Genomic DNA, 27,558 nt, shown 5'->3' on the forward strand with positions numbered 1-27,558 from the left:
TAAAAACACAGCCTTCATCCAGTAAGCCCAATACTAACTCCTGGGTACTTGGTAAATTCTGTCTTTTCTCTTTGCTGCCCTCTGGCGGTCTTTGTAATCATTTGCTCCAGTCCTTTAAAAACATTCTCCACCTTAACAACAAAGCAAAGTTTCAACTGAATTGTTGAGTATGAAAACAATGTGGTTTGACCTTCAATTATCAAATCCCAACCCATCTATAATAGATTTTGGACTGACCGTCATCTAAACATTAAATGAAGGAATATAAGAAATAATTACTATGAGTGTTTGTGCATAACCTACATGAGACGATTTGCAGTGAATCTGAGTTTTCTCTTGTCTTCTCAGGTCGGTGTTATCAGATGTGGGTGAGCACTCGTACCCTGGCAGCCCAAATCGGCCTGCACAACAAACACCACCATGCAGTGCGCACTCCACCACAGACGGTAAGGAGCTCATCCTCACTCCCACCCAGACACTGCAGCGAGGCTACCGGCCCACTGGCACGCTGTCCACTCCGGCTGGGAGAGACACACTCGATAGAATCCAGCCGTCACACACAACTCCACCTGCTGACCCTACCCTCAACGGCCCTCGCCCAGCTCAGGCTAAAGACTACAGGTGTGTGTGTGTGTGTGTGTGTGTGTGTGTGTGTGTGTGTGTGTGTGTGTGTGTGTGTGTGTGTGTGTGTGTGTGTGTGTGTGTGTGTGTTTAAAATGTAATATGTGTGAAATCACATTGCTATTATTTACGTCTATTTTTTCTTTATAAAGTCTATTTTTTATAAGACTAAACTTGCAAATCCTGCATTTCTTCCTACAGCAGTCAACAATCCCAGCATTCCGAGTTCTTCATCCCTCCTGCTCCTCCTCCTCCACCTCCTCCACTCATTCCCTCAGCTCAGACAGCCTTCGACAGTCCGACTGCTCCCGCCTCCTCCTCTTCCTCCGCTCTTCCTGCCAGCACCATGGCCTCCCTGTCACGCCCCTACAGCTCCTCTCCTCCTGCAGCTCCTCCGCCACCTCCATCCGGACCCCCGACCCACACACACCCACTCACATACAGCCTGCCTCCAGCCCCTGCTGAGACAGCAGGCCCCAGGAAGGCTCAGGTGCCCCTGGTCCCTATGAGCGACGCCAGGAGTGACCTGCTAGCTGCCATACGCCGAGGTGAGAGAAACTTGTGGCTCGAATGTAAAAAGAACCAGAAAAAAGCTTTAAACCAATTCATTGCAATGTTTATCTCGGTCCCACGACTCACGCTGTTTAAAATGGTAATTTATCACATATTATTAAATAGAGTCAAGATGTATTACAGGGCTTATTCTGAGAATCCCTGGCTATTACAAAACAGTCTTTTTTGGGGAAGTAGAATGCATGTTAGTGCAAAATCTGAAGCCATCCAACCTCATCTTTTTAAATTTCTCCTCAAACCACATCACAAGAAACAGCAATAACTGCCCTCTTTTAAATATACGAGTTCACAGATGCCTCTGACTGGCGAGTGTCCCTGTGATTGACAGGAAACAGAGATTTTGCACATCTCTCCCAGACAGTTTTGCTAATCTTTGTCTAGCTTATTGTAATATAAAACTGATGCAACGAGTGATAATTAATATTTATCTAACTGGATGATCCACAATTTTCCCCTCATCCTCAGGAATCCAGTTAAGGAAAGTGCAGGAGCAGAGGGAGCTGGAGGCTAAGAAGGAGCCTGTGGGCAATGATGTAGCCACAATTCTGTCACGCCGCATTGCTGTGGAGTACAGCGAATCAGACGAGGACTCTGAGCTGGATGAAAACGAGTGGTCTGATTGAAGGAGAGAGCAGGATGCCAGATGAGAGGACAGAATAAGGCAAACAGAGATGAGACGTTCAGAAGAGCACAAGTAATTCTGCCGAGGGCTACTTTTCTAAAAGCCTGAATGAAGCCCGGATTCTGTGTCCCCAGAGAGCAGAAGCTGGAGAAAACCTCACAGTAACAGATAGTCCAGGTTTTGCATGTTTATAGGTTCATAAATTACAGTTTAAAAGTTTATTTGCTATCTGCTGAGAGAGTTGCCTAGACATAGGGCTTAGAATTTATAATATATAATAAGCACAAAATTGCAGTACAGGTGAGACTCTAGTTATAAAGTCTGTGGCGTCACAAGGCAAATGTGGCAGTTTTGAGGAGTCCAAACAAAACCGATCCGGTTTTAAATAGTTAACAGTAACAAAAATAGGACTAACAATACATCAAATCTTAAGAGTAGCATTTGCTCATGTGAAGGTTCAGGCAAAGCATCTCTGTAGACTCTAAATTCTTAAATTGGGTTATTTCTAGGACAAATTGTTAAAGCAATACAAAGATTACAGAAAGTACAGACTCAAGTGTAAGACTCAAGACTGTAAGCTAATATACTGTAATATCCCAGCCCATTATTTACTTCATTTGCTCATGTAAAGGATCTCTTATTCATTCTTGTTCCCAGCATTTGTGGCTAAATGATGACTATGTGGTGTAGTTGTATGTAAATGTTAGTGGTGTGCATCCACAGTGCGATCCCATGCTAAAAGAATTGCCAGTGATCGACAGGCACTCAGATACGAAGGCCGTTAACACGGGGACGTATCGGACACGGCAGGGTGCTTGTGCAGCTTGTTCGTTCATCTTCTGTAAATGCTTTATTCTGTTTATTCTGAATGACTCATTTCATTAGATTTCATAACTAGAACCAAGTTCATTAGCATGTGAGGCAGGTAAAAAAAACAGTAATAACAGTGATAATGAGATGAATTAGTCAGATCCACCTGTCCTTCTGGATTGGGATTAATAAATAGCAAAAAGATAAATAAATGACACTTCAAGCAGCTGGTTTAGAGAACAAGATAACAAACACAGCTCTCCTGTAGTCACCTAATAAAAGTTGGTAACACTTATCAGCATTGACATGATCCAAGAAACTCAACACAATTGGATCTTTTCTTGTGGCCAGTTGGGACCTAATCCTAGTTCTGGTTTGAAATAGATATAGATTATTCAGTTGTTGTTGTTTTGTTTTTTTTTGCCACAACTTACCATGTGTGTCCAGCAGGATAAAGCCCACACACTATGACTCTTTTGCTAGAAATCACGCTCCATGTGCTCCTGCCATCTGCCAAGTTCACAGCTTCTCACACTCACTTTCTTTTCTCTTTCTCTATCACTTTTTTTTTCCTCGCTCATTTCTCGTGTTTGTAGGTGGTGCAGCTGTTAGCCAGTTGTCCTTCTTAGTCCACACAGATTTTTAGATGCTTAGAAGCTCAATCCTGGACACACACACACACACACACACACACACACACACACACACACACACACACACACAAAATGCGAGTTGTCGCAGCACAGTATGAAGGATATAACTGCATACATGGTTTATTTTACTGTGTTCATTACGTAAGATGTAATACCTTTCTTCATGCCAGCAAAAGACGGGATATTATAAACCGTATCATAAAGACATTCATCTGGATTAGACATTTCCTAAGATGCCGTATTTATTTAAATGTCGCTTATTTTTCTACAATAACTTAATATAGCAAGCGTCGTTGATTTCGAATTAATCACCTATGGAGTGTTTCATGTGTTTTGTTTCCAAATACTTCAGTAGATTTGCAGTGGACAGTGTGGGTTTATCGTTTCTACATGCACAAACATTTAAACACAGAGCTCATCCCCGAAAAGTGTTCTGCGTCCTGTTGTCATTAGTAACACACAAAAAAGAAGGATATGAGTGTTTTTGGAATATGTGGCAACGAAAATAAATAAGTCAGAAATAGTGCCATAGTATATGATTAGGGAGAATTCTTTGCCTTTTATTCAGAATTGTTGATGTGTCTTTTATTTCCTTTAGTTTACTTGTTTTAGAAATGATTCACAGTAAAAGCACTTAAAGATTTATTTTTTTGGTATTCAAAAGCTTATTTGTGCCACTGATAGCTGCACAAAAAGGAAGTGCCAGGCTTTAAAGGTTTGGGAATATGCTCATAAGATCTGTTTTTGTTTTTTGGCTGTTGTTGTATATAACATCATATAAAATTTAAGCCTGCTTGTAAAGTAATCTGAGTAAGAAATCAGAGTGTCTACGTTAAAAAAAAACAAAAAAACAACCTTGCATTCAGTGTGTTTAATAAGAAACTGTAGGCCAGTACAGTACATGCATGTCTCAATGGCCAATAAAAGCCCACTGATAGAAGCAGCAGTGTGGTTAGTCTTCTAGTCGACTGTACAGTCAGCCTTTATATTTAATATCGATCATTATTATAACCAACAGCAAGTTGTGTGTCTCTTCAAACTATCTCCAAGATATTTATAACTAGTAGTGACAATGAAATAGTGCTGTGTTTGTATGTTTATTTATTTGTTTGTACAATTATTATTTTTATTTGAGGGTAAAACTGTATTTGTAAAATAAAGTATTGAAAAGAGAAGAATATTAATTGAAAAAAAAACAGAGGTTGTGTTTACAGATTTAAAACTGTGACTTATTATTAGTTTATTATAAATGCTAACACACACACGCACACACACACACACACACACACACACACACACACACGCACACACACACACACACTGTACACTACTGCTAAACAGAGATCCCACATTCCCTACGGTGCATGAGCTCTTTCTTTTGAATGCTGTTTGTTTATTCAAGCTGAGTTAGTTTTGAGATGCAAGTTCTCTCTCTGTCCCTCCCCTGAGACAAGCTCTTCAAGCTGACAAGAGAACATCTGTGACTCAGCTTCTTCTTCTTCTTCTTCTTCTTCTTCTTCTTCTTCTTCTTCCTCTTCTTCTTCCCTCAGCCTCCTACAGTATGTGCACATCACTGACCAGAAATAAAAACATTATGGTCTGTCTAGCTGAGCCTTTGAAACTGTGATGCAACATTTCTATCATCATCCTCTTTTGATTCATAACTAAGAGTCCATTAGTTGATTGTCCACCATACCAGTCCCTGTAAATGAGTTTTTACTATATAAAGGACAATTATATAACACTTGTTAAGTTGTTTGAAGTGTATTAGGAATAGATTAATAGATTAGTCCTTCTAGCAACTCCCACGTGTCCACTTCCCAAAGTTAAAGTCATTAACACAGATCCCTACTTTTCTGTAACAATATTGACTCTTCTAAGAAGGTTCTAAAAATTTTTTACGTCAGGATGCGAAGACCTATGGTTCCAGTTCATCCCAAAGGTGTTCAGTGGGATCAGGGCTCTGTGCCAGACACTCGAGTGTCCTCATGGAGCTTGCTTGGTGCACAGGATCATTGTAATGCTAGAACAGGTTTGGGCCTCTTACTCCAAAGTGAAGGGAAATTCTTAATGCTACAGAATACAAAGACATTCTAGAGCACTTTGTGGCAGGTTTGGAGAAGGCCCACATATGGTTGTTATAGCCAGGTGTCAACAAGCTTTTGGCCATTTTGAATATCTATTATCTGAGGTCTTGTGCTGGTCTCTTTTCATTAATGGGTGAGGTAGAATATGGCTGACAAACTTCACCCGGTATGTTTACCTGACAAACTTAGTTTAGAAGTTGGTGTACATCTGTCTCAGCAAGTTACCCAAAGCAATCATAAGGGTGACTAGTGCTCCCATGTTTCATATTCTCTTCGTCAGTGACTGTTCTGAGTAATCCTCTGACGCATGATGCTCTACCAGGATCGTCATACACTGCTGTCATCCTCAGAGCCTTACTGAATCCTCTGCATCCTTATGCTGTCTAATTACAGATGCTGGTGCTCACACTTTGCATTGTGGTGGCTGGTTTTTGAGAAGACCTGCAGGGGCTGATGGGAATGTGCCTCTGTATGACTCCCCGGTGGCATATGGAGTAATTAGTGTTGAATCACAGTGAAGTGGCACAAGCATAAACAGACTGATTAAATCCATTTCCTTTTCTTGAGTCCTCAGAACCAAATGGTGTGTGTGTGTGTGTGTGTGTGTGTGTGTGTGTGTGTGTGTGTGTGTGTGTGTGTGTGTGTGTGTGTGTGTGTATGTGTGTGTGTGTATATGTGTGTGTGTGTATGTGTGTGTGTGTGTGTGTGTGTGTGTGTGCGTGTGTGTGTGTGTGTCAGAGCCAGGCAGGATTTACAGACAGCACTGAGTCAGCTAATGAAGAAAGAACTAACAAGGTACGATGTCATTCCTGTAAAAAAACAAACAAACAACAAAACAAAAAACAGATGGTTCAAATAATTCCAGTCAAACTTTTTACATAGAAAAGCACCTTTTCAGTCATCACTAAGGAAAAAAAAAACCTCACCAATATTTAGTACATATTTTAGTTTAAAGTAGGGGTGTAATGATAGAAAATGTGGATGTTCAAGTAAAATTAATTGGAGCAACAATCATAAATCTTTCAGTAATTATTGGAAAAAGACAGACAGCTAGTGTGTAAAAACACGATTTCTATTATAAACTAATGTGCTACTAAAGTGATTTACCCAAAATTCAAAACACAAAAAACGTTTCTAGGTTTAAATATAACACCAGATTTCCACACTTCTTATGAATAGACAAAGTCCTGATGTTAATCCAATAGAAATGTTGTGGAAGGACTTTTTTTTCCACATTTGTGTTGTTTACACTCATGTATATGTAATACTGTATTATTTTTTCTCAATAAATAAATGACTAAGTATTATATTGTTGTCTTCCTCGCATCATTGGGTTTACTTTGTCTATTTTTTGGACTTGAGTTTTCAGTCATATTTATACAGAAATAAAGAAAAAGCAAAACTTACAAGCAGCATTGTAATATGGTCCTTCTGTGCATCAACAATATTAAAAAAAAAAAAACAATATTTGTCCTTATCTCAGATTCTGAACACAGCTGGTCACACACCAATAGGAGGTTATTAAATTAAATGAACCATATCACACAGCTTACTGTTATTGTCTAATAACATCTGTCATGAATATCATGAGTCTGACTGCCATGTTTATGATAAACTAATAGGAGCTGCACGTATTAAAAACACCACTGCACCACACCATTTGCACAAACACCATGTCTGTGAACATCATGAATTCTGGTGGATGTCTTTTTGTCGGAAGGTTAGGAAGTGAAGAGAAGAATGAAAAATGTCTTTAAGCTCAAAATATCACTCATTATTATACATGTTAATCATTGCTAAGCTTTATGACTAGTGCCAGTAATTCCTGTGGTGACTGCAAATAAGCAAAGAGCTAATAAACAGATAACTACAGAGCTTTACATGCTGGTCTAGAAATGTAAGTGTTAGAACGCACTTTGGCATGAAGCCAGCTGTCGCCATGCGCGTTCATGTCTTTATCGAGTGTGTGGGAGGAGCTCGTGCCCGGTGAGTCATCAACAGTTCACGTGTGGGGGAGTTCTGTGTGTGTGTGTGTGTGTGTGTGTGTGTGTGTGTGTGTGTGTGTGTGTGTGTGTGTGTGTGTGTGTGTGTGTCTCTTAGAAAGTGATGAACATTACATATAGCACTTTAAAGGGGGATTTGTATGTTGTATGTAAAGACTAGCTAGATTCTAACTATGAGAGAGATTATGACTGGTGTTGTTTATTGTAAGTGTTTGTTGCCTTTTTGGACTCCTTTATCATTAATGGTGCTTGCAAAGCAACATTCTTACTATTGTGCATTCTCTTCCGGACAAAATTTCGGCGCATAACTTGTCCCGCAGCCTTTGTCCTAGACCCATGAATAAGGTGTCAAATTGACCGGCTCATTGAGGAGAGGTGTGCTATGACTTTTCTAAGCTATCCGAGTACCGGTACTTCTGGTACCGGGTCTCAAAATGGCCTTTTCCCCCATAGACTCCCATTATAAACTTTAGAGGTTTATAACTCGGCAAGCGTTGGAACTATCTACACCAAACTCAGCCAGCTACTTTAGGGTGAGACTCTGAACAAACTTTTAAATTGGTGTACCGACTGGCCTTCCGGTTGTGCCACAGCCCCGCCCCCAAAATATGCAAAATCCAAAATACTTTTTACAACATGGACATGTGACATATCAAAACACTCAGCACAATAAGGGGAACTGCCTCACGTGTATTCTGGTCACGTCATGTGTCGTCACGTGATGTTACGTGAAAATTAAAATTTAGCACAACATGGAAATGTGACACATCAAAACAGTCAGCACGATGACTGCATGATACTTGACAGCCCTGTAACAACTGCGGTAAAGTTGGTTTTATATTCACACATTCGGACTTCCGGGTTCAATAGCTTTGTTTTAATGTGCATTTAAAAAGGATACTTACAATTAATTTTCATTACTGACTATAATAAGCAGTACCTACAATTCATTTTTCTGCATTTTCCTCATGTTTTTATAAGGCTTTAAAACACGTTTATGCCTATGGAATGATGTGACGTCATCACCACGTTAGGGACCATCTACAAATTACATGATACTTTTCTGGCAAGGTGCTAAAGCGGCCTTCACACTGCACACGACAAACGGACACGACTGTCGGATTTGCCGCCCTAGTGACAGTCGCACGTAATGTGCAATATGATCGTGCAGACGTCAACATGGGAGAGAAGCGTGATTCTCGCGGTCTCCGAACACCCGTTACTTTATGATCCAACTCTTGAATCATACAGAGATGCTTACAGGAAAAATGAAGCATGGAAGCGTGTTGCCGAAATGGGCTAAATGTTTGCAAACTTAATTAGCATTTATCATGGTGACTGAAGTTAGGAGTACAAACAATCAATGCAATCCAGAAAGACCGCGACTAATTTTTGAGGAAACATGGGAAGAACATTAAAAATAATACATATCATAACACATATCATAACACAATATGAATATTAATAATGTATTACTTTTTTTTTATCAATAACAATGTATTTAAAACAAAAAGATTGTTTTGGATAAAGTTTAAAAATTACTAAAGTTTATGTTAATACTTTTTCATAATTCTTATCACCTCGCGCACACGAACCTGATTGGACAACATTGGAATACATCACATCCGGTCGGCATATCGGATGCGGTGTAGTCGCACAAGTTAAATTTTTTTAACGGATCCAACGTGTATTACTGTGTTAATTGCCGGGGTTTCTTTAATGACACATTATTAAGTTCAATAGCTTTTAAAAGGCTTGATGGACTGGTCCTGGACACAATGGAAAATCTTAACTTCACCCTAATAAACATACTACAGCTCTTTATCCTCATTCATTTTCTACCGCTTGTCCGAACTTCTCGGGTCACGGGGAGCCTGTGCCCATCTCAGGCGTCATCGGGCATCAAGGCAGGATACACCCTGGACGGAGTGCCAACCCATCGCAGGGCACACACACACTCTTTATTGTGCAGCAATTTTGCTTATGTGGTCAATTTCCACTACTTCATAGTGTGTTGTATCGGTTCCTTCTATGACACAACATTTAGTTCAATAGATGTTAAAAAGCTCGATGACTATTCTAGAACACATTTAACAGCACAAGACTTGTAGTATGTTCTTTAGGGTCAAATAAATATTTAGCAACTTGTTTTGGAGCGGTGTGGGCCTCTTTTCAAAAGTTATTAGACTGGATGCTGTGCCACTGGAGAACCCCATAGAATACAATGATGATGGAAATTGAACATCTAGAGTAAATAATAGCACATTAAAGACTTGTAGAATGTTCTTTAGGGTCAAATAAATATTTTACAACTTGCACTGTAGCACTGGGTCCTTCCTTTCAAAAGCTATTGAACTGGATGATGCATCATTGAAGAAACCCATAAAACACACTGATGGTACAAATTGAATATATATGTAAAGTGCAAATTATTTATAAACCATCTTGAAGAATGTTTCCACTTGTTTTTAAACGTGTTCACTAAAAATAAACATCCTGTTTGCTGTCATGCTTTCTGAGTACTTGTCTAAAATCTGACAGAATTAGTACCATGGACAGTGATATTTTTGCAGGATTGTAAACATCAATGAATGCACATAAATTGTGATATTATGAGAGTTTAATATTAAATGAAGATGTCATACAACAGGGACACATAAGTTTAGACATTCTTTTCATTGACCACCTGTAGAGACCTGTCAAGTCTTTATCACTCTTAAAACCAGAGAAACAGAGGTGAATAAAACATCTGCAGTGTGTTCTGTAGGGTCCAAACAAGATGTTCCAACACACCAACACAGTTCTTGTTCATTTTGAAGCAAATAAATAAAGAAATAGTAAGTAAGTAAGTAAATAAGTAAATAAACAAATAAACAAACAAACAAACATTTAATTATGTTCAGGAAATTCCAGGAGATTTTCCACTTGTCTGTATTGTTACCAAATAACAATTCATGTACGGTCATTCATTTCCTAAACATTATTTCAAACACAATTATTATAATCCAACTTTTATTGTTGTTATAGAGAAATCTATAGCATTAGAAGACATAATGTGACTGATATTTGCTGGTACGTCTGTAGTAGACTAAAATGTAGCTGTCTGTTTGCACACAACGAAAAAAAATCACAACTTTTTAGACGGTCCATGTCTTGTTTGCCGCACTACGTTGGATATTCAGTGGACGTTAGTGATGGGAAGTTCGGTTCTTTTCCGCGAACCGGTTCTTTCGGACAGTTCGATTTAATGAACCAGTTCAAAAATCCAGTTCACCAGTTCTTTTACGTCCTGCCGTAATGACGTCATTCACGTAATGACGCAAATTCCATTATCCCGCTGCCGGCAGATATTAATACAATCAATTTAACACATTCGAAAAGTTCTTTGTAATCATAACTTTAGTTGAATACGTTTCTTACATTTAAGTTTTGCAACTAAAACACGCAGTACAGGCATTTATGTGCAAACGTAGATGTTTTACTTGTCTTAAAGATATAAAGTTAATAAACTAATTTTCATCATTTTGCAAAAAGCGGCATATAAAAATACAGACTAACCTGCACAATAATCAATAGTAAAATTAACTGACATATATTGATTTTTTTTTATAAAAATGTTTAATAGCTTATGACTAGTTACTATGCATATCCCAATATGTATGATTTGCTCTGAAGGTTTACGCATGCGCAGCATCAACAGTATGTCGGACGCGTCCGAAACAGTTCTCAGTTCAGTGTACTGATGATTCGCTGTATGGGTTCAGTAATTCACGCATGCGCAGTATCAACAGCTCGCGCTCACAGTTCTCTCAGCACAACATGTCAGTTCAGTGTACAGGAGTTACATATACTCCGGGATATTAGTTTATTTAGAGTCAGACAGACTTTCAGGCATGACCGAAAGTGAGTGACTTTAGTAACTTGTGGATCAGCGCTGACTCAAGTCGCGAACTGTTTAGAACGAATCAGTCCGATTTGGTGAACCGGTTCATCCAGTTCACTAAAAAGAACTGGTTCAAAAGAAGGATTCGTTCACGAACTGGCCATCACTAGTGGACGTTCGCCAATAAGTATGCCATTAAAACAATGCTTGGCCATTTTGATCGATTGTGAAAAAAAGGTAGTAGGTTGAGAATCATGTCGCTGAATAGAATTAGTCAAAAATGACTTTATTGCACATTAAAGTAGATGGTTATTGAACCCGGAAGCCCGAATGTGTGAATATAAACCGCAGTCTTGTAACAGCACAGGGCTATTAGTTACTAGCCTAAACCGGACGGAGACACGGAGCGCCCTGTAACTCACTGACCTGCCTGCGTTCACAATTCACATGATGCAGATGGGAGGGAGAACAGCTGACTAAACAGTTTATGGGAATAAATTGTGTATTTCTCTTACAATTGTCACAAAAATCTCACTACACTATCTGTCTGGTCCCTCTGCGCGTTGCTTTGCGAGTTCATGCAGCGCGATTTTTCCCCCTTACTGCTGCACGTGTCTGCGTGAGAATATGGGGGTGTGGCGTGAGAATATGGGGGTGTGGCGTGAGAATATGGGGGTGTGGCGTGAGAATATGGGGGTGTGGCGTGAGAATCGGGTTAATTGCGTGAGAGTTGGCAGCCTTATGGACATTTTTGTGTTGACAAACCCGCCTTTTATACTTCCGCATCCGGTATAAACCGGAAAAAGCCCTCGTGTGTCAGCAGTGAGCACGTGCATGTGTGTGTCTGTGGTATGAAGAGCTTTTATTGTTTAAATGTTGTTTTAATACATCACATGTTTCTATGTCTGATCTCAAATGCATGACATTATGTAGTAAAAAGAAGTGAATTCTATGAAATTTGTGTTGTATTAAAGACACAAACACACATGATGTTTGTTTACTTTTGTTCCTCAGGTCAGTGTTTGTTCTCTGTGCTCTGATTGGTCAGGAGTTTGGTGTCGTGATGTCAGTGGAGCGTGTGCCGTGGTGTGAGGGTCTCCAACAGCTTCCAGCAGACATGATGAGCCCTGTACAGTCAGTCGCTGTGAACACTGATCTCTCCATGAAGGACATCGAGCTTCTCCACACTCGTATTAATGAGTTGAGGAAGGAGGTGTCAGTGCTACTCTACAAATTATTTACACACAACCCACAAGCTGCGCTACAACACCAGGTGAGAGGGTGAGGGGTGGAGTAGAGCTTTAACACCAGGTGAGGGGTGGAGTAGAGCTTTAACACCCGGTGATGGGTGGAGTAGAGCTTTAACACCCGCTGAGAGGGTGGAGTAGAGCTTTAACACCAGGTGAGGGGTGGAGTAGAGCTTTAACACCAGGTGAGGGGTGGAGTAGAGCTTTAACACCCGCTGAGAGGGTGGAGTAGAGCTTTAACACCAGGTGAGAGGGTGGAGTAGAGCTTTAACACCCGGTGATGGGTGGAGTAGAGATTTAACACCAGGTGAGAGGGTGGAGTAGAGCTTTAACACCAGGTGAGGGGTGGAGTAGAGCTTTAACACCAGATGAGAGGGTGGGGTAGAGCTTTAAAGTGAAACCAAATCTGAAATCTTTATAATAATTTAAAATAATTTAGTTTAAATAATTTTAGTTTGTGAAATATTTTGTTTTATTTCAAACATTTTACATAATTCTTTTAAACATTTTGAATATAAATGTGTGTTTTTTGTCCTCAGGCAGCGTTTTGTCCTGGACTGAAGACTGAAGTGAAACCAGAAACTGACTCTGTTGTGAAACTTGAATTGTGTTCAGCTTCTGAGTGTAAAACTGAACCACATCACACACACATCCACCATGAAGACCTGCACACACTCACATGGATGGAGGACCACATGGCTGTTTGTAAAAACGAACCTGACCCAGTGGAAATTTCACACACTACACACACACACGCTGATGAACACACACCACACATTCGCGTTGAGACTTGTTCAGTGAAGTTTGTGGATTGCAGAACCTCAGACATCACACACACTACTGAAGAACTCAGTCTGATGAAGCAAGGACATGAAGATGATACAGATGATGACTGTAGCAGTGATGGTAAGTTCTCCTGACTATGAAGGTTCCAACACAGTAAATTAGTATCAGGCTTTTGAGGTTCTTCCTTTACACAAACTGAGGTGTGTGTTTATCTGGAGCAGGTGATCCAGAATCTCCTGAAATTCCACACATTTAAAAGTTTTTAATTGGAATATATTTGTAATCATTTACATATAGATGTAAATATTTGTGACTAAATCCGAGTTTCTATTTTTTGATTTCTTTATGAAGCTCCACCTACCAGAGGAACATCTAAGAAAACAGGAGTAAAAGCAATGAGACGCTCCAAATTGAAGCCCCACTGTGAGGAACCCTCTGAGAGGCGGTTCTGCTGCTCCATCTGTGACAAGAGCTTCACTATAGAGTTCAATCTCCTCAAACACATGAAGGTCCATTCTGGAGAGAAACCGTTCCACTGCAGTCACTGTGGCAAAACCTTCACCCAGTTATTCAACCTGATGTCTCACCTGAGGACACACACTGGAGAAAAACCTTTCCAGTGTAGCCAGTGTGGAAAAAGTTTCTCTTATGCCTCCAGGCTAAAAAATCACCTGAGGGGACACACTGGAGAAAAACCTTTCCTCTGTAGCCAGTGTGGAAAACGTTTCTCTCATGCCTCCAATCTAAAAACTCACCTGAGAACACACACTGGAGAAAAACCTTTCCTCTGTAGCCAGTGTGGAAAAAGTTTCCTTAATTCCTCCAATCTTAAAACTCACCTGAGAATCCACACTAGAGAAAAACCCTACGCCTGTCAGACCTGCGAGAAACGCTTCTCAGAATCCTCCACGCTCAATAGGCACCAGAGAACACACACTGGAGAAAAACCCTACGCCTGTCAGACCTGCGAGAAACGCTTCTCAGAATCCTCCACGCTCAATAAGCACCAGAGAACACACACTGGAGAAAAACCTTTCCTGTGTAGCCAGTGTGGAAAAAGTTTCTCTCAAGCCTCCAAGCTAAAAACTCACCTGAGAATCCACACTGGAGAAAAACCCTACGCCTGTCAGACCTGCGAGAAACGCTTCTCAGCCTCCTCCACGCTCAGTACGCACCAGAGAACACACACTGGAGAGAATCCGTACTGATGTATGACGTGTGGGAAGAGTTTTGGACAGTCGGCTCACCTCATGAAGCATCACCGCTCACATAATCGCAAATCATTTAAACGTTCTTCAGATCCGGATTATAGACATTAATTCCTCTTCACTCTGATTTTCAGCATCATCCAAGATTAAATATGTCATGATTTTTTTCCCTAAGTTACCCACAGTGCCATGCTGATCAGATGATGCTAACAACATCTCTATCTACAGGGTGTGATCCAGTAGTGCTTTAGTTTTTCCAGCTCCTCATGTGTACACTCAGCTACCAGAGCTTTCCTGAGTCCTTCATCACCACCATCACACTCATCACGTCACAGCGCTAAAGAGAGCAGAGTTAACAAGGATCTGGAGTTCACACAGATCTGGTCATTAATGTTACAGCCATATAGTGACGTTCCCACTTACGCACCTTGCTTTAGTGCTGAATGGTTTCTCGACTGTTCTGTGTAGAGCAGTGCTGAGGTGTGATGTTCTCTCTGGACTGTGTAATCATCATCATGTTCTCTCTGGAGCTTTGACACAAAACACTTTACTTCATTTTCTTGCTTTGACTGGTTACTGTTCCCTGTTTTATTTGGTTAGGTGAGATGATAGTGTTTTACACCTAGTGGACAGCAGACATGAACACGGTCTAGTTCACACTAATATACACACACACACACACACTAATACATACACACACATACTAATACACACCAATACACACACACCAATACATACACACAGTAATACTAATGCACACACACATACACACACACACCCCAATACATACACACAGTAATACTAATGTACACACACACACACAGTAATACTAATACACTATACACACACACACACACACACACACACACACACACACACACCCCAATACATACACACTGTAATACTAAATACACACACACAAATACATACACACAGTAATACTAATACACACACACACTAATACATACACACAGTAATACTAATACACACACCCCAATACACACACACACACACACACACCAATACATACACACAGTAATACTAATACACACACACTATACACTTCATTCCTGAGCCTCATGTTTAGATAAGAAATAAATGGCTTTGAATGATATTTGAATCTATGCAAATGTTTTTTACTGTAAATCAATAAATATAAATATTTGTTTTACTGATTCTTTAGATCACTTGTGTGATGTCTGGGGCCTGTTTCAGAAAGGTGTGTAAGAGCCATTTTTTTGGTTTTTGGTAAAATGGTAATATGTGCTATAGGAGCACATACCCTTTAGTTGATACTTTTATTTTGAATAGGACCTTTAGTTTGACAGAGCTTGAGATGGCCTTAAAGTCAAGTCAAGTCAAGAAGCTTAGTCGTTTCTCCAGGATCAAGGTGCTACATAAAACAAAGACAGGGCTAAGGACATGTAAGTAGTCTTAGCCACATAAAGTGCAACTGTGCAACCTGGTGCAAACAGTGCAGGACAAAAGACAGTGCAGGACAAAAAACAGTGCAGACATAAAGTTACAAGACAATACAAAAAGTACATAAAATGCAATACACAAAAGACAATAAACAGTAACAGAAACAGTGCCGACCGATCAGTGTATATACTGAATGTTCAAACAATATTTCGTGCAGTAACATTAGAATGAACACAGTTTCTTAGCAGCAGGTCCTTTGGATAATATATAGAAAAAAACAGCAAATGGCTGAAATACTGTACAATATGTGCAAAAACAGCTGAAATGTTGGACAGTATGTGCAAAACAGTGTGTGTTTTGTGAGGGTCTATGCAGTCCATACAGATGATGTGTGTGTATGTTGTGCTCAGTATAGTACAGTTCAGTTATTGAGAAGTCTGATGGCTTGTGGGAAGAAGCTGTTACGCAGTCTGGTCGTGAGGGCCCGAATGCTTCGATACCTTTTTCCAGATGGCAGGAGGGTGAAGAGTGTGTGAGGGGTGTGTGGGGTCATCGACAATGCTGTTGGCTTTGCGGATGCAGCGTGTGGTGTAAGTGTCCATGATAGAGGGAAGAGAGACCTATAATATATATGAATATTATGTATAATAGAATACATACAAGAATAATATGATTCGATCTGTGCATTGCTGCACAGTCATGAGTCAGCAGAGTGAACAGCAGTGGACTGAGCACGCAGAGTTGAGGAGCTCCAGTGTTCAGTGTGGTGGTGCTGGAGATGCAGTTCCCGATCCGGACTGACTGAGGTCTCCCAGTCAGGAAGTCCAGGATCCAGTTGCAGAGGGAGGTGTTTAGTCCCAGCAGGCTCAGCTTCCCAATCAGGTGCTGAGGGATGATTGTATTGAATGCTGAACTAAAGTCTATGAACAGCATTCGTACATAAGTGTCTTTATTGTCCAGATGGGTGAGGGCTAAGTGGAGGCTGTGGTAATGGCATCGTCTGTGGAGCGGTTTGGACGATACATGAACTGTAGGGGGTTGAGTGATGGTGGTAGCTGGGTCTTGATGTGCCTCATGATGAGCTTCTCGAAGCACTTCATAACTATGGGTGTGAGTGCAACGGGACGATAGTCATTGAGGCAGGACACTAGACTTCTTTGGGACAGGAATGATGGTTGTAGTTTTGAGGCACGTAGGAACAACGGCGCTGCTCAGGGAAATGTTGAAGATGTTCGTAAAGACATCCACTAGCTGTTCTGCACATTCTCTGAGCACCCTGCCAGGAATGTTGTCTGGTCCAGCAGCCTTCCGTGGGTTAACTCTGCTTAGAGATCTCCTGACGTCGGCCATGGATAGACAGAGTACCTGGTCGTCGGGACAAGGGATGGTCTTCCTTGGCGTAACGTTGTTCTGTACCTCGAACCGAGCGTAGAACTCGTTCAACATGTTTGGGAGGGAGGCGTCGCTATCACAAGCAGGTGAAGCTGTCTTGTAGATTGTGATCGCCTGTATGCCCTGCCACATGCGCCGGGTGTCTTCGCTGTCCTGGAAGTGGCTGTGGATTGTCGGGGCCTGTGCACGCGTTGCCTCTCTGATGGCTCGGGACAGTTTGGCCCTAGCTGTTCTTAGGGCCACCCTGTCCCCTGTTCTGAAGGCTAGATCCCTAGTCCTCAGCAGAGCATGCACATTAGCAGTCATCCACGGCTTATGGTTGGAGCGTGTAGTGATGGTCTTGGAGACAGTCACATCATCAATGCACTTGCCGATGTAACTGGTCACTGCTGACGTGTACTCCTCCAAGTTGACAGAGTCGCCGTTGGTTGCAGACTCCCTGAAGATATTCCAGTCAGTGCACTCAAAGCAGTCCTGAAGAGCAGAGGTGGCACATGCTGTCCAGATTTTCACCTGCTTCAGAACCGGTTTTGAGCGTCTGACGAGTGGTCTGTATGCTGGAATTAGCATAACAGTGATGTGGTCTGAGTAGCCGAGGTGGGGGCGGGGCTCCGCACGGTACGCGCCGGGAATGTTTGTGTAAACAAGATCCAGCGTGTTTTCACCTCTCATAGCAAAGTCCACAAGGTGATGGAATTTAGGGAGCACTGACTTAAGATTTGCATGGTTGAAATCTCCGGCGATGATAAAAAGTCCGTCGGGGTGAACATTCTGTAGGTCGCTAATAGCTCCGTATATCTCACTTAGCGCCTCTTTAGCATTAGCACTAGGAGGAATGTAAACTCTGCCAATGTAAACAGTAATAAATTCACGTGGTAAATAAAATGGTCTGCATCTATCAGTCACAAACTCCACTGACGATGAGCAGTAAGTAGAAACAAGCACAGAGTTCTTGCACCATTCCGTGTTGATATAAACACACACACCACCACCGTGAGTCTTACCGCACAGAGATGCATTTCTGTTAGCTCTAAATGAAGTTGTAGATGTAGTCCAGTTTATTGTCCAGGGAGCAAACGTTGGATAGTAGAATGGACAGGAGAGCCGGCCGGCTAGGGTTTGTTTTTAGCCTAGCACGGACACCCGCTCGCTTACCGCGCTTCCGCTTCCTCGCATACCGCTTTCGGCATCCCCTCTCCTGATCTCTGGTATCAGGCAACCCCAGGGACTGGAGGCCTGGTCTCCGCAGCAAGCCGAGGTCACGTAGTCTATCCAGTACATCATCGTGCAGGTTGGTTGTTACACGATTTCTGTACTTTATTAGGTCCTGGTGGTTGTATACATGAACACCGCTGTCTCTGGCATCCATGTAGAAGCAATGGTCAGGCTAAAAACTGTAAATAAAAACTTAAAAAACATAAATAGCACCATATTGAATTCGGAGAGGCCGCTGTGTGCTACTGCCACGCCGCCATCTTGAACACCTGTTAAGATGGCCACCGCTCGCCTTTTAGATTAATCTAGAAAACAAAGGAAAGACATTAGAGGCACATAGTTCTTTACAAGCCTTTTTGATTTTTGAGATATTTTTGTTTGTTTTGATCTCTCATTGGATATAATTTGTACCACTTTAATCGTCTAACCTGCTAATCGTTTCTAAGCTATTGGAGCATCCTTATTTATTCATGTTTGCCACCTGGCTTGCCTGCTTGCCTGCCTGTCTGCTATCCTACCCGCCTATCTACCATCCATCCATATCACCCCTTTGAAGGTACAATTTATAATTTATTTGAAAGCTTGTCAAAGGACCGACTAACGTTGACGTTGTTATTGGAACAGATCACAGACTTCATAGATTTGAAGAATATTAATCCTTTGTTAATTAAACTTAAAATATGGCTGATGACAAATTTAATGCGCTTTGTGCAACGCGCAGAGGAAAACTTGGGGTGTGAACTAAAGGAATTAATGAAGAGTGGAGATATTAAAACTGTTAACACAGGCCTTGACAGTTAAATGTGGCATTAATGATTTTAAAGATGCTCACCAGTCTGTACAAGTGCTACTTAATTGAAGATGAAAGGAAAAGTGACAATAATGAGTGGTACGAAACAAAGATGCAAACGTTTGAAATATTTCTAAAGGAGGTAAGGTGATCAAAGTGAATCACAGCCCGTGATTTCCCATTTGGACAGCATACAGTATCTAATGTGTCGGCCAGTAGAATAGGACCTCCATGTTCTGCTAGCCATGCTTCCAAATCTTCATCAGTGTCTTCTGCTCGTCTAAAGGCTGAAGCCGAAAAAGCAGCCCTGCTGCGATGCAGCCAATCACTTTGGGAAAAACATGCCCTGGAAAGACAAAGAATTGAAGTGCAAAATGCAATAGAAAGAGTTGATCTTGAAACAGAATTGGCTGCAGCTGATGCCAAAATACAGGTGTTACAGAATACCAACACTCAACCATTGAGTTCTAAACTCACATCAGCAGAATCTTCAGACTCAGCAGGAGATGGCATGAACGCATATCTGGAAGGCAGTATGAAAGAGTTAAGGGAGGTCTTCCATCAGAACTGTCACCTGTGGAATATGCTTAAATTTCTGTCATTCCCAAAACACCACTGCAAAGAGTCTTAACACAAGACACATGGCCACAGAGGATTGAGAGGCGAGTTCAAACGACGCAGCTGACAAGAAACAGTCAAGTTGACAAAGACACTTCCCTACCACTTGCACCTTCAACCTCAGGCAATATTAGCATGAGTGCTATTGCTGATCTTATTGTGCAGCAGCAAAGGGTGAATTCACTGCCTACTAGAGACCTGTTTGTTTTCAATGGAGAACCTCTCAGTTTTAGACCATTCATGCAAGCATTTGAACATCGCATTGAAAATAACACCAGCAGCAGCCAAGACAGGCTTTACTACCTTGAACAATTCACCTCTGGCCATTCAAAGGAGTTGGTTAGAAGTTGCCTTCATATGGGTGCAGACAGTGGGTATGTGGAGGCAAAGCGGTTACTGGAACTTCATTTTGGAGATGAGTTCAAGATAACAAGTGCTTACATAGATAAAGCCTTAAACTGGAGTAGCATCCCATCAGACAATGGTGAGGCTCTACAGGGTTACACTCTCTTTCTTCGTGGCTGTTGTAATTTAATGCGTACTTTGAGGTACATGGATGAATTAAACTTGCCATCAAATATGGGGCTTCTTATCTCCAAGGTACCATACAAGATTAGAGAAAAATAGAGAACACATGCTTATGATATAAAAGAAAAATCAGGAGCAAAGGCATCATTTGGAGATCTTGTCAACTTCCTGGAAAGACAGGCCAGGATTCTACAAGACCCCAATTTTGGAAACCTTCAAGATGCCTCAGCATCCAAAAGATGACCAAAGTCCACCATCACTAAATCCATTTTTAATTTAAAGCATAAGAGCAAAGGGACCAGTTTCAACTGTAGCTGTAGTGCCAGAGAACACTGCAGAGCATTCTAATGTAGAGAATGCTGTGCAAGTGCCCAAAGCGTCGAGTCGGCCAAAACTCTGTCCTGTCTGTGATGATGAGCATGGGATTGTGTCATGTCAAGAATTGCTAAAAAGGTCTCATAATGGAAGGGTTGATCTTTTGAAGACTAAAGGTATTTGCTTTGGTTGTCTGGTTAAAGGGCACATGAGTCGAAACTGCAAATATAGTCAAACATGTTCAGTGTGCTCTAAAACCCATCCAACTATTTTGTATGTATTCCAGAATGAAATGAAAGTTCAGAATTCTTCAGGTGATTCAGGCAGGGATCCTGGAAAAACAGTGAGCAATGGGCTAGTTTCACTGAAAGCAGAGGCATTTGACCATAATGATGAGCACTGCACCTTTGCAATTGTCCCAGTTCAAGTCAAACTGAATAACTCAAACCGCATAGTTCAGACATACAGTATGCTTTCCTAAACCCTGGGAGCTCCGCAACATTTTGCAAAGAACAGCTTGGAAGAAGATTGAATGCAGTGGGCAAGCAACAACAAATACTTTTGAGCACAATGGGACAAAAGAAGTAAGTTAACACCCTGGTCATCAAGGGCCTAGAAGTTTGTGTGTTAGAAGGAAATGATTTCATAGAATTACCAGAAGCTTACACTCAGCAGGAAATTCCAGTTAGTAAGGAACACATCCCTAGACAAGAAGATCTGCAAAAATGGCCTTATCTTCAGGATGTTCAAATACCCAATATTGATGCAGAAGTTGACCTTGGAGGATTATCAATAGCCAGGGTAATGGACCCTTTGCTATAAAGACACTGCTAGGTTGGGTGGTAAATGGATTTCTTCATAGTGAGGATGCATATATTAATAAGCAAGGTCAAAGGCATGTTTATGCACATCGCATTCACCTCAACAAACTGAGTGAGCTTCTAATTCAGCAATACAACCATGATTTCCCAGAGAAGAGGTTTGTTGAAAATAAGCAAATGTCAGCGGAAGGCTGCAAATTTATGCAGATTATGGACAGCTCTGCTGAAATTTATTAATGGACATTATCAACTGCCGTTACCATGCAAGAAGGATAACCTTACAATGCCAAACAACCATCACCTGGCAGAACAAAGGACATTGGCACTAAAGAAAAGGTTTAAGAGGAATAGTGGCTTTCACAAGGAATACAGGGCCTTTATGGAAACAGTGATCTCCAGTGGACATGCTGAACTTGTATCACAAAACCAGCTAAATCAAGAAAATGAAAGGTGTGGTACATACCCCATCATTCTGTGTTTCACCCTAAGAAAGGTAACTTGCGTGTGGTATTTGACTGTTCTGCGGCATATCAGGAGACCTCACTGAATATTGAGCTCATTCAAGGTCCGAACCTTACAAACACTCTAGTTTTAGTCCGCTTTCGCCAAGGCAAAATTGCCAATATGGCTGATGTGGAAAAAATGTACCATCAGGTGAAGGTCTCGCCTCAACATGTGAACTTCCTACCTTTCCTCTGGTGGCCAAATGGGGACATCACTCAGCCACTGAAAGAATACAGGATGGTTGTACATCTTTTTGGTGCAACGTCATCAGCCAGTTCAGCAAGTTATGCATTGAGGAGGACAGATGAGGATAACAAAGGGTACTTTTCAGCTGAAAAGACAAGAACAGTTAAGAATAACTTATGTAGATGACTTACTAAAGGCTGTTGATTCAGAGAATCATGCCATCAAACTCTGTAAGGAATTGAGCTTACTCTGTGTGACTGGAGGGTTCAAATTAACCAAATGGATTAGTAATAACAAAGCTGTCTTAGCCTCCATTCCAGAGTCTGAAAGGGCAAAGGATGTACAAAATCTTAACCTGGGTGTGCAATGGTGTATCAAGGAAGATGCCTTCACATTCCAGGTAATCATCAAAGAGTGTCCAACCAGCAGATGGGGAATTCTCTCTATGGTCAGCTCCATATATGATCCACTTGGATTTCTTGCACCCATCACCTTTCCAGCAAAGTGCATTCTGCCGGAGTTATGCAAGCAGAACATAGGCTGGGATGAAGAGTTATCAGAGGTCCATGTCCAAACCTGGAAGAGATGGTGGCAAGATCTTCCTAGAGTGAGGGAGTATAAAGTTAGTCGTTGATTTGTCCCGGGCAATTTTGGAACTGTCAAAACGGCCCAGATGCACCACTTCTGTAATGTGAGTGACATTGGGTATAGGCACTTACCTTAAGCTGACAAGCAACAGCAACAAGATTCATGTTGCCTTTTTGATGGGAAAAGCACAGGTTGCCCCATTGAAACTGATGACCACACCACGAATGGAGCTTACTGCTGCAGTACTGGCAGTACCTATGGACAAAATGCTATCTGAGGAAATGCATATGGAATGGAAAGGTCTCTGTTTTGGACAGATAGCATGACTGTTTTGAGGTATATACGAGGTATAGCCTTTAGTAAGAATGAAAACAGAAGATTTCAAACCTTTGTTGCCAACCATCTGAATGTCATCAGAGGTGCATCTGAGGTGTCTCAGTGGAAATACATGGGGTATGTGGCCCCAACTGCAGAGACCCGTCAGCAAGATCTCCTTGCTGGTAAAAGGCCAGCAACCTAAAGTTGACTAGGCCAATGCAGACTTGCGCACGTGCATACACTCACACCGATGCATGAACTGATTATTTGCATACACCAAATTGTAATTTGTAAATAGATAATGGCTCTTTAGAGAATTGCATTTGATTTGATTAATAGCTTGCTTCCTGTGGTAGCTATAAAGGGCGGGATATGTAAAAATGTTAATATGTGCTATAGAAGCACCCATACCCTTTAATTTGTACCACTTTGATAATCTAACCTGCTAATTGTTTCTAAGTTATTGGAGCATCCTTATTTATTCATGTTTGCCACCTGGCCTGCCTGCTTGCCTGCCTGCATGTCTACCATCCATCCATATCACCCCTTCGAAGGTACAATTTATAATTTATTTGAAAGCTTGTCAAAGGACCGACTAACGTCAACTCATTTGAAATATGACATAACAAGGTGGTTCAACAAACTCAGTTTAAACTTGAACTCTGAGTTGACAAACCCTGAGATGGGAAACTGAGTTTTCGTTTACAGAACAGCTGAAAAGAGTTAGTTTTATCAACTCTAAATTGACTGAGTTAAGCGCGTGCACCACAACTATAAAAAGCCATTATCAATGGAGCGCAGATATAACAAGTCACCATGCCAACAGCGTCAGACAAAAGAAAAGTCTGCATATTTCTCACCAGCAGAACTGGAAGTGCTTATGCAAGCATATGGAAAATTTTACCAATTGCTTACACACGTTTTCAAAACCAAGTTTCCGTTTTTTTTAAAACTCTACACACAATTCTCAAAACTGCACACACAAAATAAGCTCACATCTCCTTCAAAATGCAACACTGCATTCAAAATGCCATAAACACATGTCAGAATGAAGCATTTGCATCAAAAGGCAAACACCTCTTTCATAATAATAAATTTCTGGATATACCATGTAAACACTGCAGTTCTAGATCTAAAGCTCTTTGGTCTTTCATAGGCTTATATCTACATTTCAATACAATGTTCTACAGTGAAAGTAATCTGCTGAGAGGGGTAACCAGTACACTGGAAACAACAATGCAATATAGAAACAGAAAATATGTATTAGGCCAAAAATTACTGTTGTATACATTAGCATACAACAAAACAATAAACATGTAAACCAAAAGTATATTCTTTACTGTAGAATACAGTAAATTGTGTGTGGGGTCCCGGACCAGGAATTGGCAGGGGGGAGGGGGGTTGCAGTCCCCAGTGCTAAGCTTCATCTCTTCTCCAAGCTGGGTCTGGCTACAATACTTTGTCCACATCACAAGCTACATTTTCTCTTGCCAAACATGGAGGGAAGTATCTCATAGGACCCCGTTTTGAGTGATTGAGTGACCCCGGATTCTTGACTCGGTCAGATTTTCTCTCAAATGGCACCTTGTAAAGTTGTTTCATCGTCACTTGGTGCCGTTGGAGGATGTGTTGTATGGTCGACAGGCTTACAGCATTGATGTTGTTGAATATGGTGTCATTACTCAAGATATGCTCTCTTATCTCTCAAATCCTAATTGCATTGTTGGCCCAAACCAAATTTATAATTGCAGTCTCGTGTACATCTGTAAACAAGCGTCCTCATCCTCGATGATGTCTTAGCCTTTCCACTCTGTACAGAATTCAAACACAGTATGTGTCCAGCATAGGAACTGTAAGCCATTTACAAAAAAATGTAGTACAGCATGATAACCAACCTCATTCATTCAATGCAGTGTAGTAAATGGATGGCTTGGAGTTACAAATGTTTATGCAAAACTATGCAGTCTTATGTATTTTACAGTACATTACTATAATGCTAAAATAGTCATTACATAGTTGCATACCTGTTCTCATTTCTGAAGGTTCGAATTATAGAAACCATTGTAAATCGACTGAAGTGTCAAACCATGGATGATTACATGATCAACAAGTGTTGCCCTAATCTCATCAGAGATGGCTCTCCTTTCTTCTCTTATTTGCCCTCCCCCTCTTCTTCTCCTTCCCCCTCCCCTGCCTCCCTCCCCCCTCCCCATCTCCTTCTCTCCTCTCCCCTCCCCTTCCCCCTCTTTGCTGATAAACTGTATAAATAAGTGTCTAATAGTGATGTCTACATGTCTGGTAATTGTTTTTGGTATTTTAGTACATTTTAGTAAGTTTTCTACCAAAAACCGTTAGTGTGGTGCCCTCCTCACGTTAAAACTTTACACTGTACTTGAATTTGAATCGGGCATCGCTACTGTGGAGTATAAAATACGCCCAGTCTCGGCCACACCTTCGTAGCGAGTTGGAATAGCAAGGAAGTGTTGCAGATCCAGATCCAGATCCGGATTATAGACATTAATTCCTCTTCACTTTGATCTTCAGCATCATCCAAGATTAAATATGTCATGATTTTTTTTCCAACCAAGTTACCCACAATGCCATGCTGATCAGATGATGCTAACAGCATCTCTATCTACAGGGTGTGATCCAGTAGTGCTTTAGTCTTTCCATCTCCTCATGTGTACACTCAGCTTCCAGAGCTTTCCTGAGTCCTTCATCACCACCATCACACTCATCACATCACAGTGCTAATGAGAGAAGAGGTAACGAGGATCTGGAGTTCACACAGATCCGGTCATTAACGTTACAGCCATATAGTGACATTCCCACTTACGCACCTTGCTTTAGTGCCGAATGGTTTCTCATAGGCTTATATCTACATTTCAATACAATGTTCTACAGTGAGTGATGGCAGCACACATGGTTATATTACCCCCACGCTGTCCAGGGACACTGGTAATTGCCCTCTGTCCTATTACATTTCATCTACGGCCCCTGGTTTTGGTGAGGTTGAAGCAACCTCATCCACATAAATAAATTCATTACGAATTACATGGGCATCCATCTCCAATACTCTCTGTAACAGACAAAATTATATACAGATGAGTAAATATCGCCCTCGTCCTCTTCTTCTTCCCCTTCTTCCTCCTCCTTCTCCTCCTCCTCTTGCTCTCTGTTCATTGTTAGCATCCATTGTTCAAAACAGGTAATCTGATCTTTGACCTATTTATAGGCCTATCTATACTACTGCAAAGTAAAGCAGTGATTTGTTAGTGATCAATTAAGCAATTAGTGTTTGCAGATGTGTCTGTCAGCATTTTGATTGGTTGTGTTTGGAAAAGGAAAGCAAGTCACTTCCTGATAGATCTTTGTGTTTTAGGTAGAGAATAGTGTGTAGTGTTTTGAAAAAAAAGTGTTTTATGCAATTGAAAACTGAGTCAAAGGCTGAGAAATATCTTATGGTTTTGAAGATTTGGCATGTAGTTTTGCACTTTGAGTGAGAGGTTTCAAAAATCGTGCAACGATCTTGTGCGAAGATTTTGTGTGTAAGCAATTGGTAAAAACTGTATTAAAAAAAGCAACACTGCTGTATAAAACAATAACAAACAACTTAACATCAAATTAAAAGGTATATTTTAAAAATATATTAAGAATATATATATATATATATATATATATATATATATATATATAAAGGTTTATATATATATATATATATATATATATATATATATATATATATATATATATATATATATATATATAAAGGTTTATATACCTTTAAAAGGTATATTTGTAATGTAATTAAAAAAAATACATTTAAAAAGATATATATATATATATATATATATATATATATATATATATATATATATATATATATACATATATTCTATAACCTTAAACCTTTGTATATGTTATGTATATTTTTAATGTAAATTTCTCCCTCTATTTACACACTATAATTAACTGTATAACTGTTATTTTTACTGTATAAATAACTGTATAATTCAAGAATAATTCAGGTAATTGTATATTGTTTATTTGAAAGCGGTAGAAGTGCAGTTTCTTGTCTCACCTTATTGTTCTAGTTGATTTGGGATTTAGAAAGTTATTAATAAGTAAGTAGACCAAATTAATAAGTAGACCAATAGTTTAGTAATTATTAACTATAGAGATAGTAATTATTACATTTATCTGATTAGACTTGTTGAAGATGTAATTTGTGGTTAGTAATTAAGAACTATTTTAGATTAAATTCCCAACTGTTATAATATCAGAGGTGAAACCGGAAGAACAGTATTTTATTTTATCAGAAGACAACACAAAAATTGTGCTAAAAGCGAGGCACACTTTCCTGACCGC

General features: G+C 40.5%; 3 protein-coding genes across 6 annotated transcripts in view; 2 read left to right on the top strand and 1 right to left on the bottom strand.

Annotated features, from left to right (window-relative positions):
* zgc:109889 (uncharacterized protein LOC553542 homolog) overlaps positions 1–2,325 on the top strand; it is a 21,041-nt gene extending 18,716 nt beyond the window's left edge. For all 4 annotated transcript variants that reach the window (XM_027178372.2, XM_027178373.2, XM_027178374.2 and 1 more), the window contains 3 exons: positions 349–621; positions 823–1,169; positions 1,660–2,325. In XM_027178372.2, the coding sequence (XP_027034173.1) occupies positions 349–621; positions 823–1,169; positions 1,660–1,817 (778 nt within the window). In that variant the 3' untranslated portion in view covers positions 1,818–2,325. The remainder of the gene's footprint in view (positions 1–348; positions 622–822; positions 1,170–1,659) is intronic.
* Positions 1–27,558, bottom strand: part of LOC113663171 (E3 ubiquitin-protein ligase TRIM39-like) — a 537,569-nt gene that overhangs the window by 183,389 nt on the left and 326,622 nt on the right. The gene's annotated exons all lie outside the window — the stretch shown is intronic.
* Positions 11,963–15,177, top strand: LOC113663180 (zinc finger protein 664-like). The gene is made up of 4 exons (XM_027178377.2): positions 11,963–12,101; positions 12,301–12,525; positions 13,039–13,405; positions 13,637–15,177. The coding sequence occupies exons 1-4, from the start codon at positions 12,087–12,089 to the stop codon at positions 14,491–14,493; spliced, it is 1,464 nt and encodes a 487-aa protein (XP_027034178.2). The 5' UTR covers positions 11,963–12,086; the 3' UTR covers positions 14,494–15,177.

This window comes from Tachysurus fulvidraco, chromosome 1 (genome assembly GCF_022655615.1).
Source record: "Tachysurus fulvidraco isolate hzauxx_2018 chromosome 1, HZAU_PFXX_2.0, whole genome shotgun sequence".
Taxonomy (NCBI): Eukaryota; Metazoa; Chordata; class Actinopteri; order Siluriformes; family Bagridae; genus Tachysurus; species Tachysurus fulvidraco.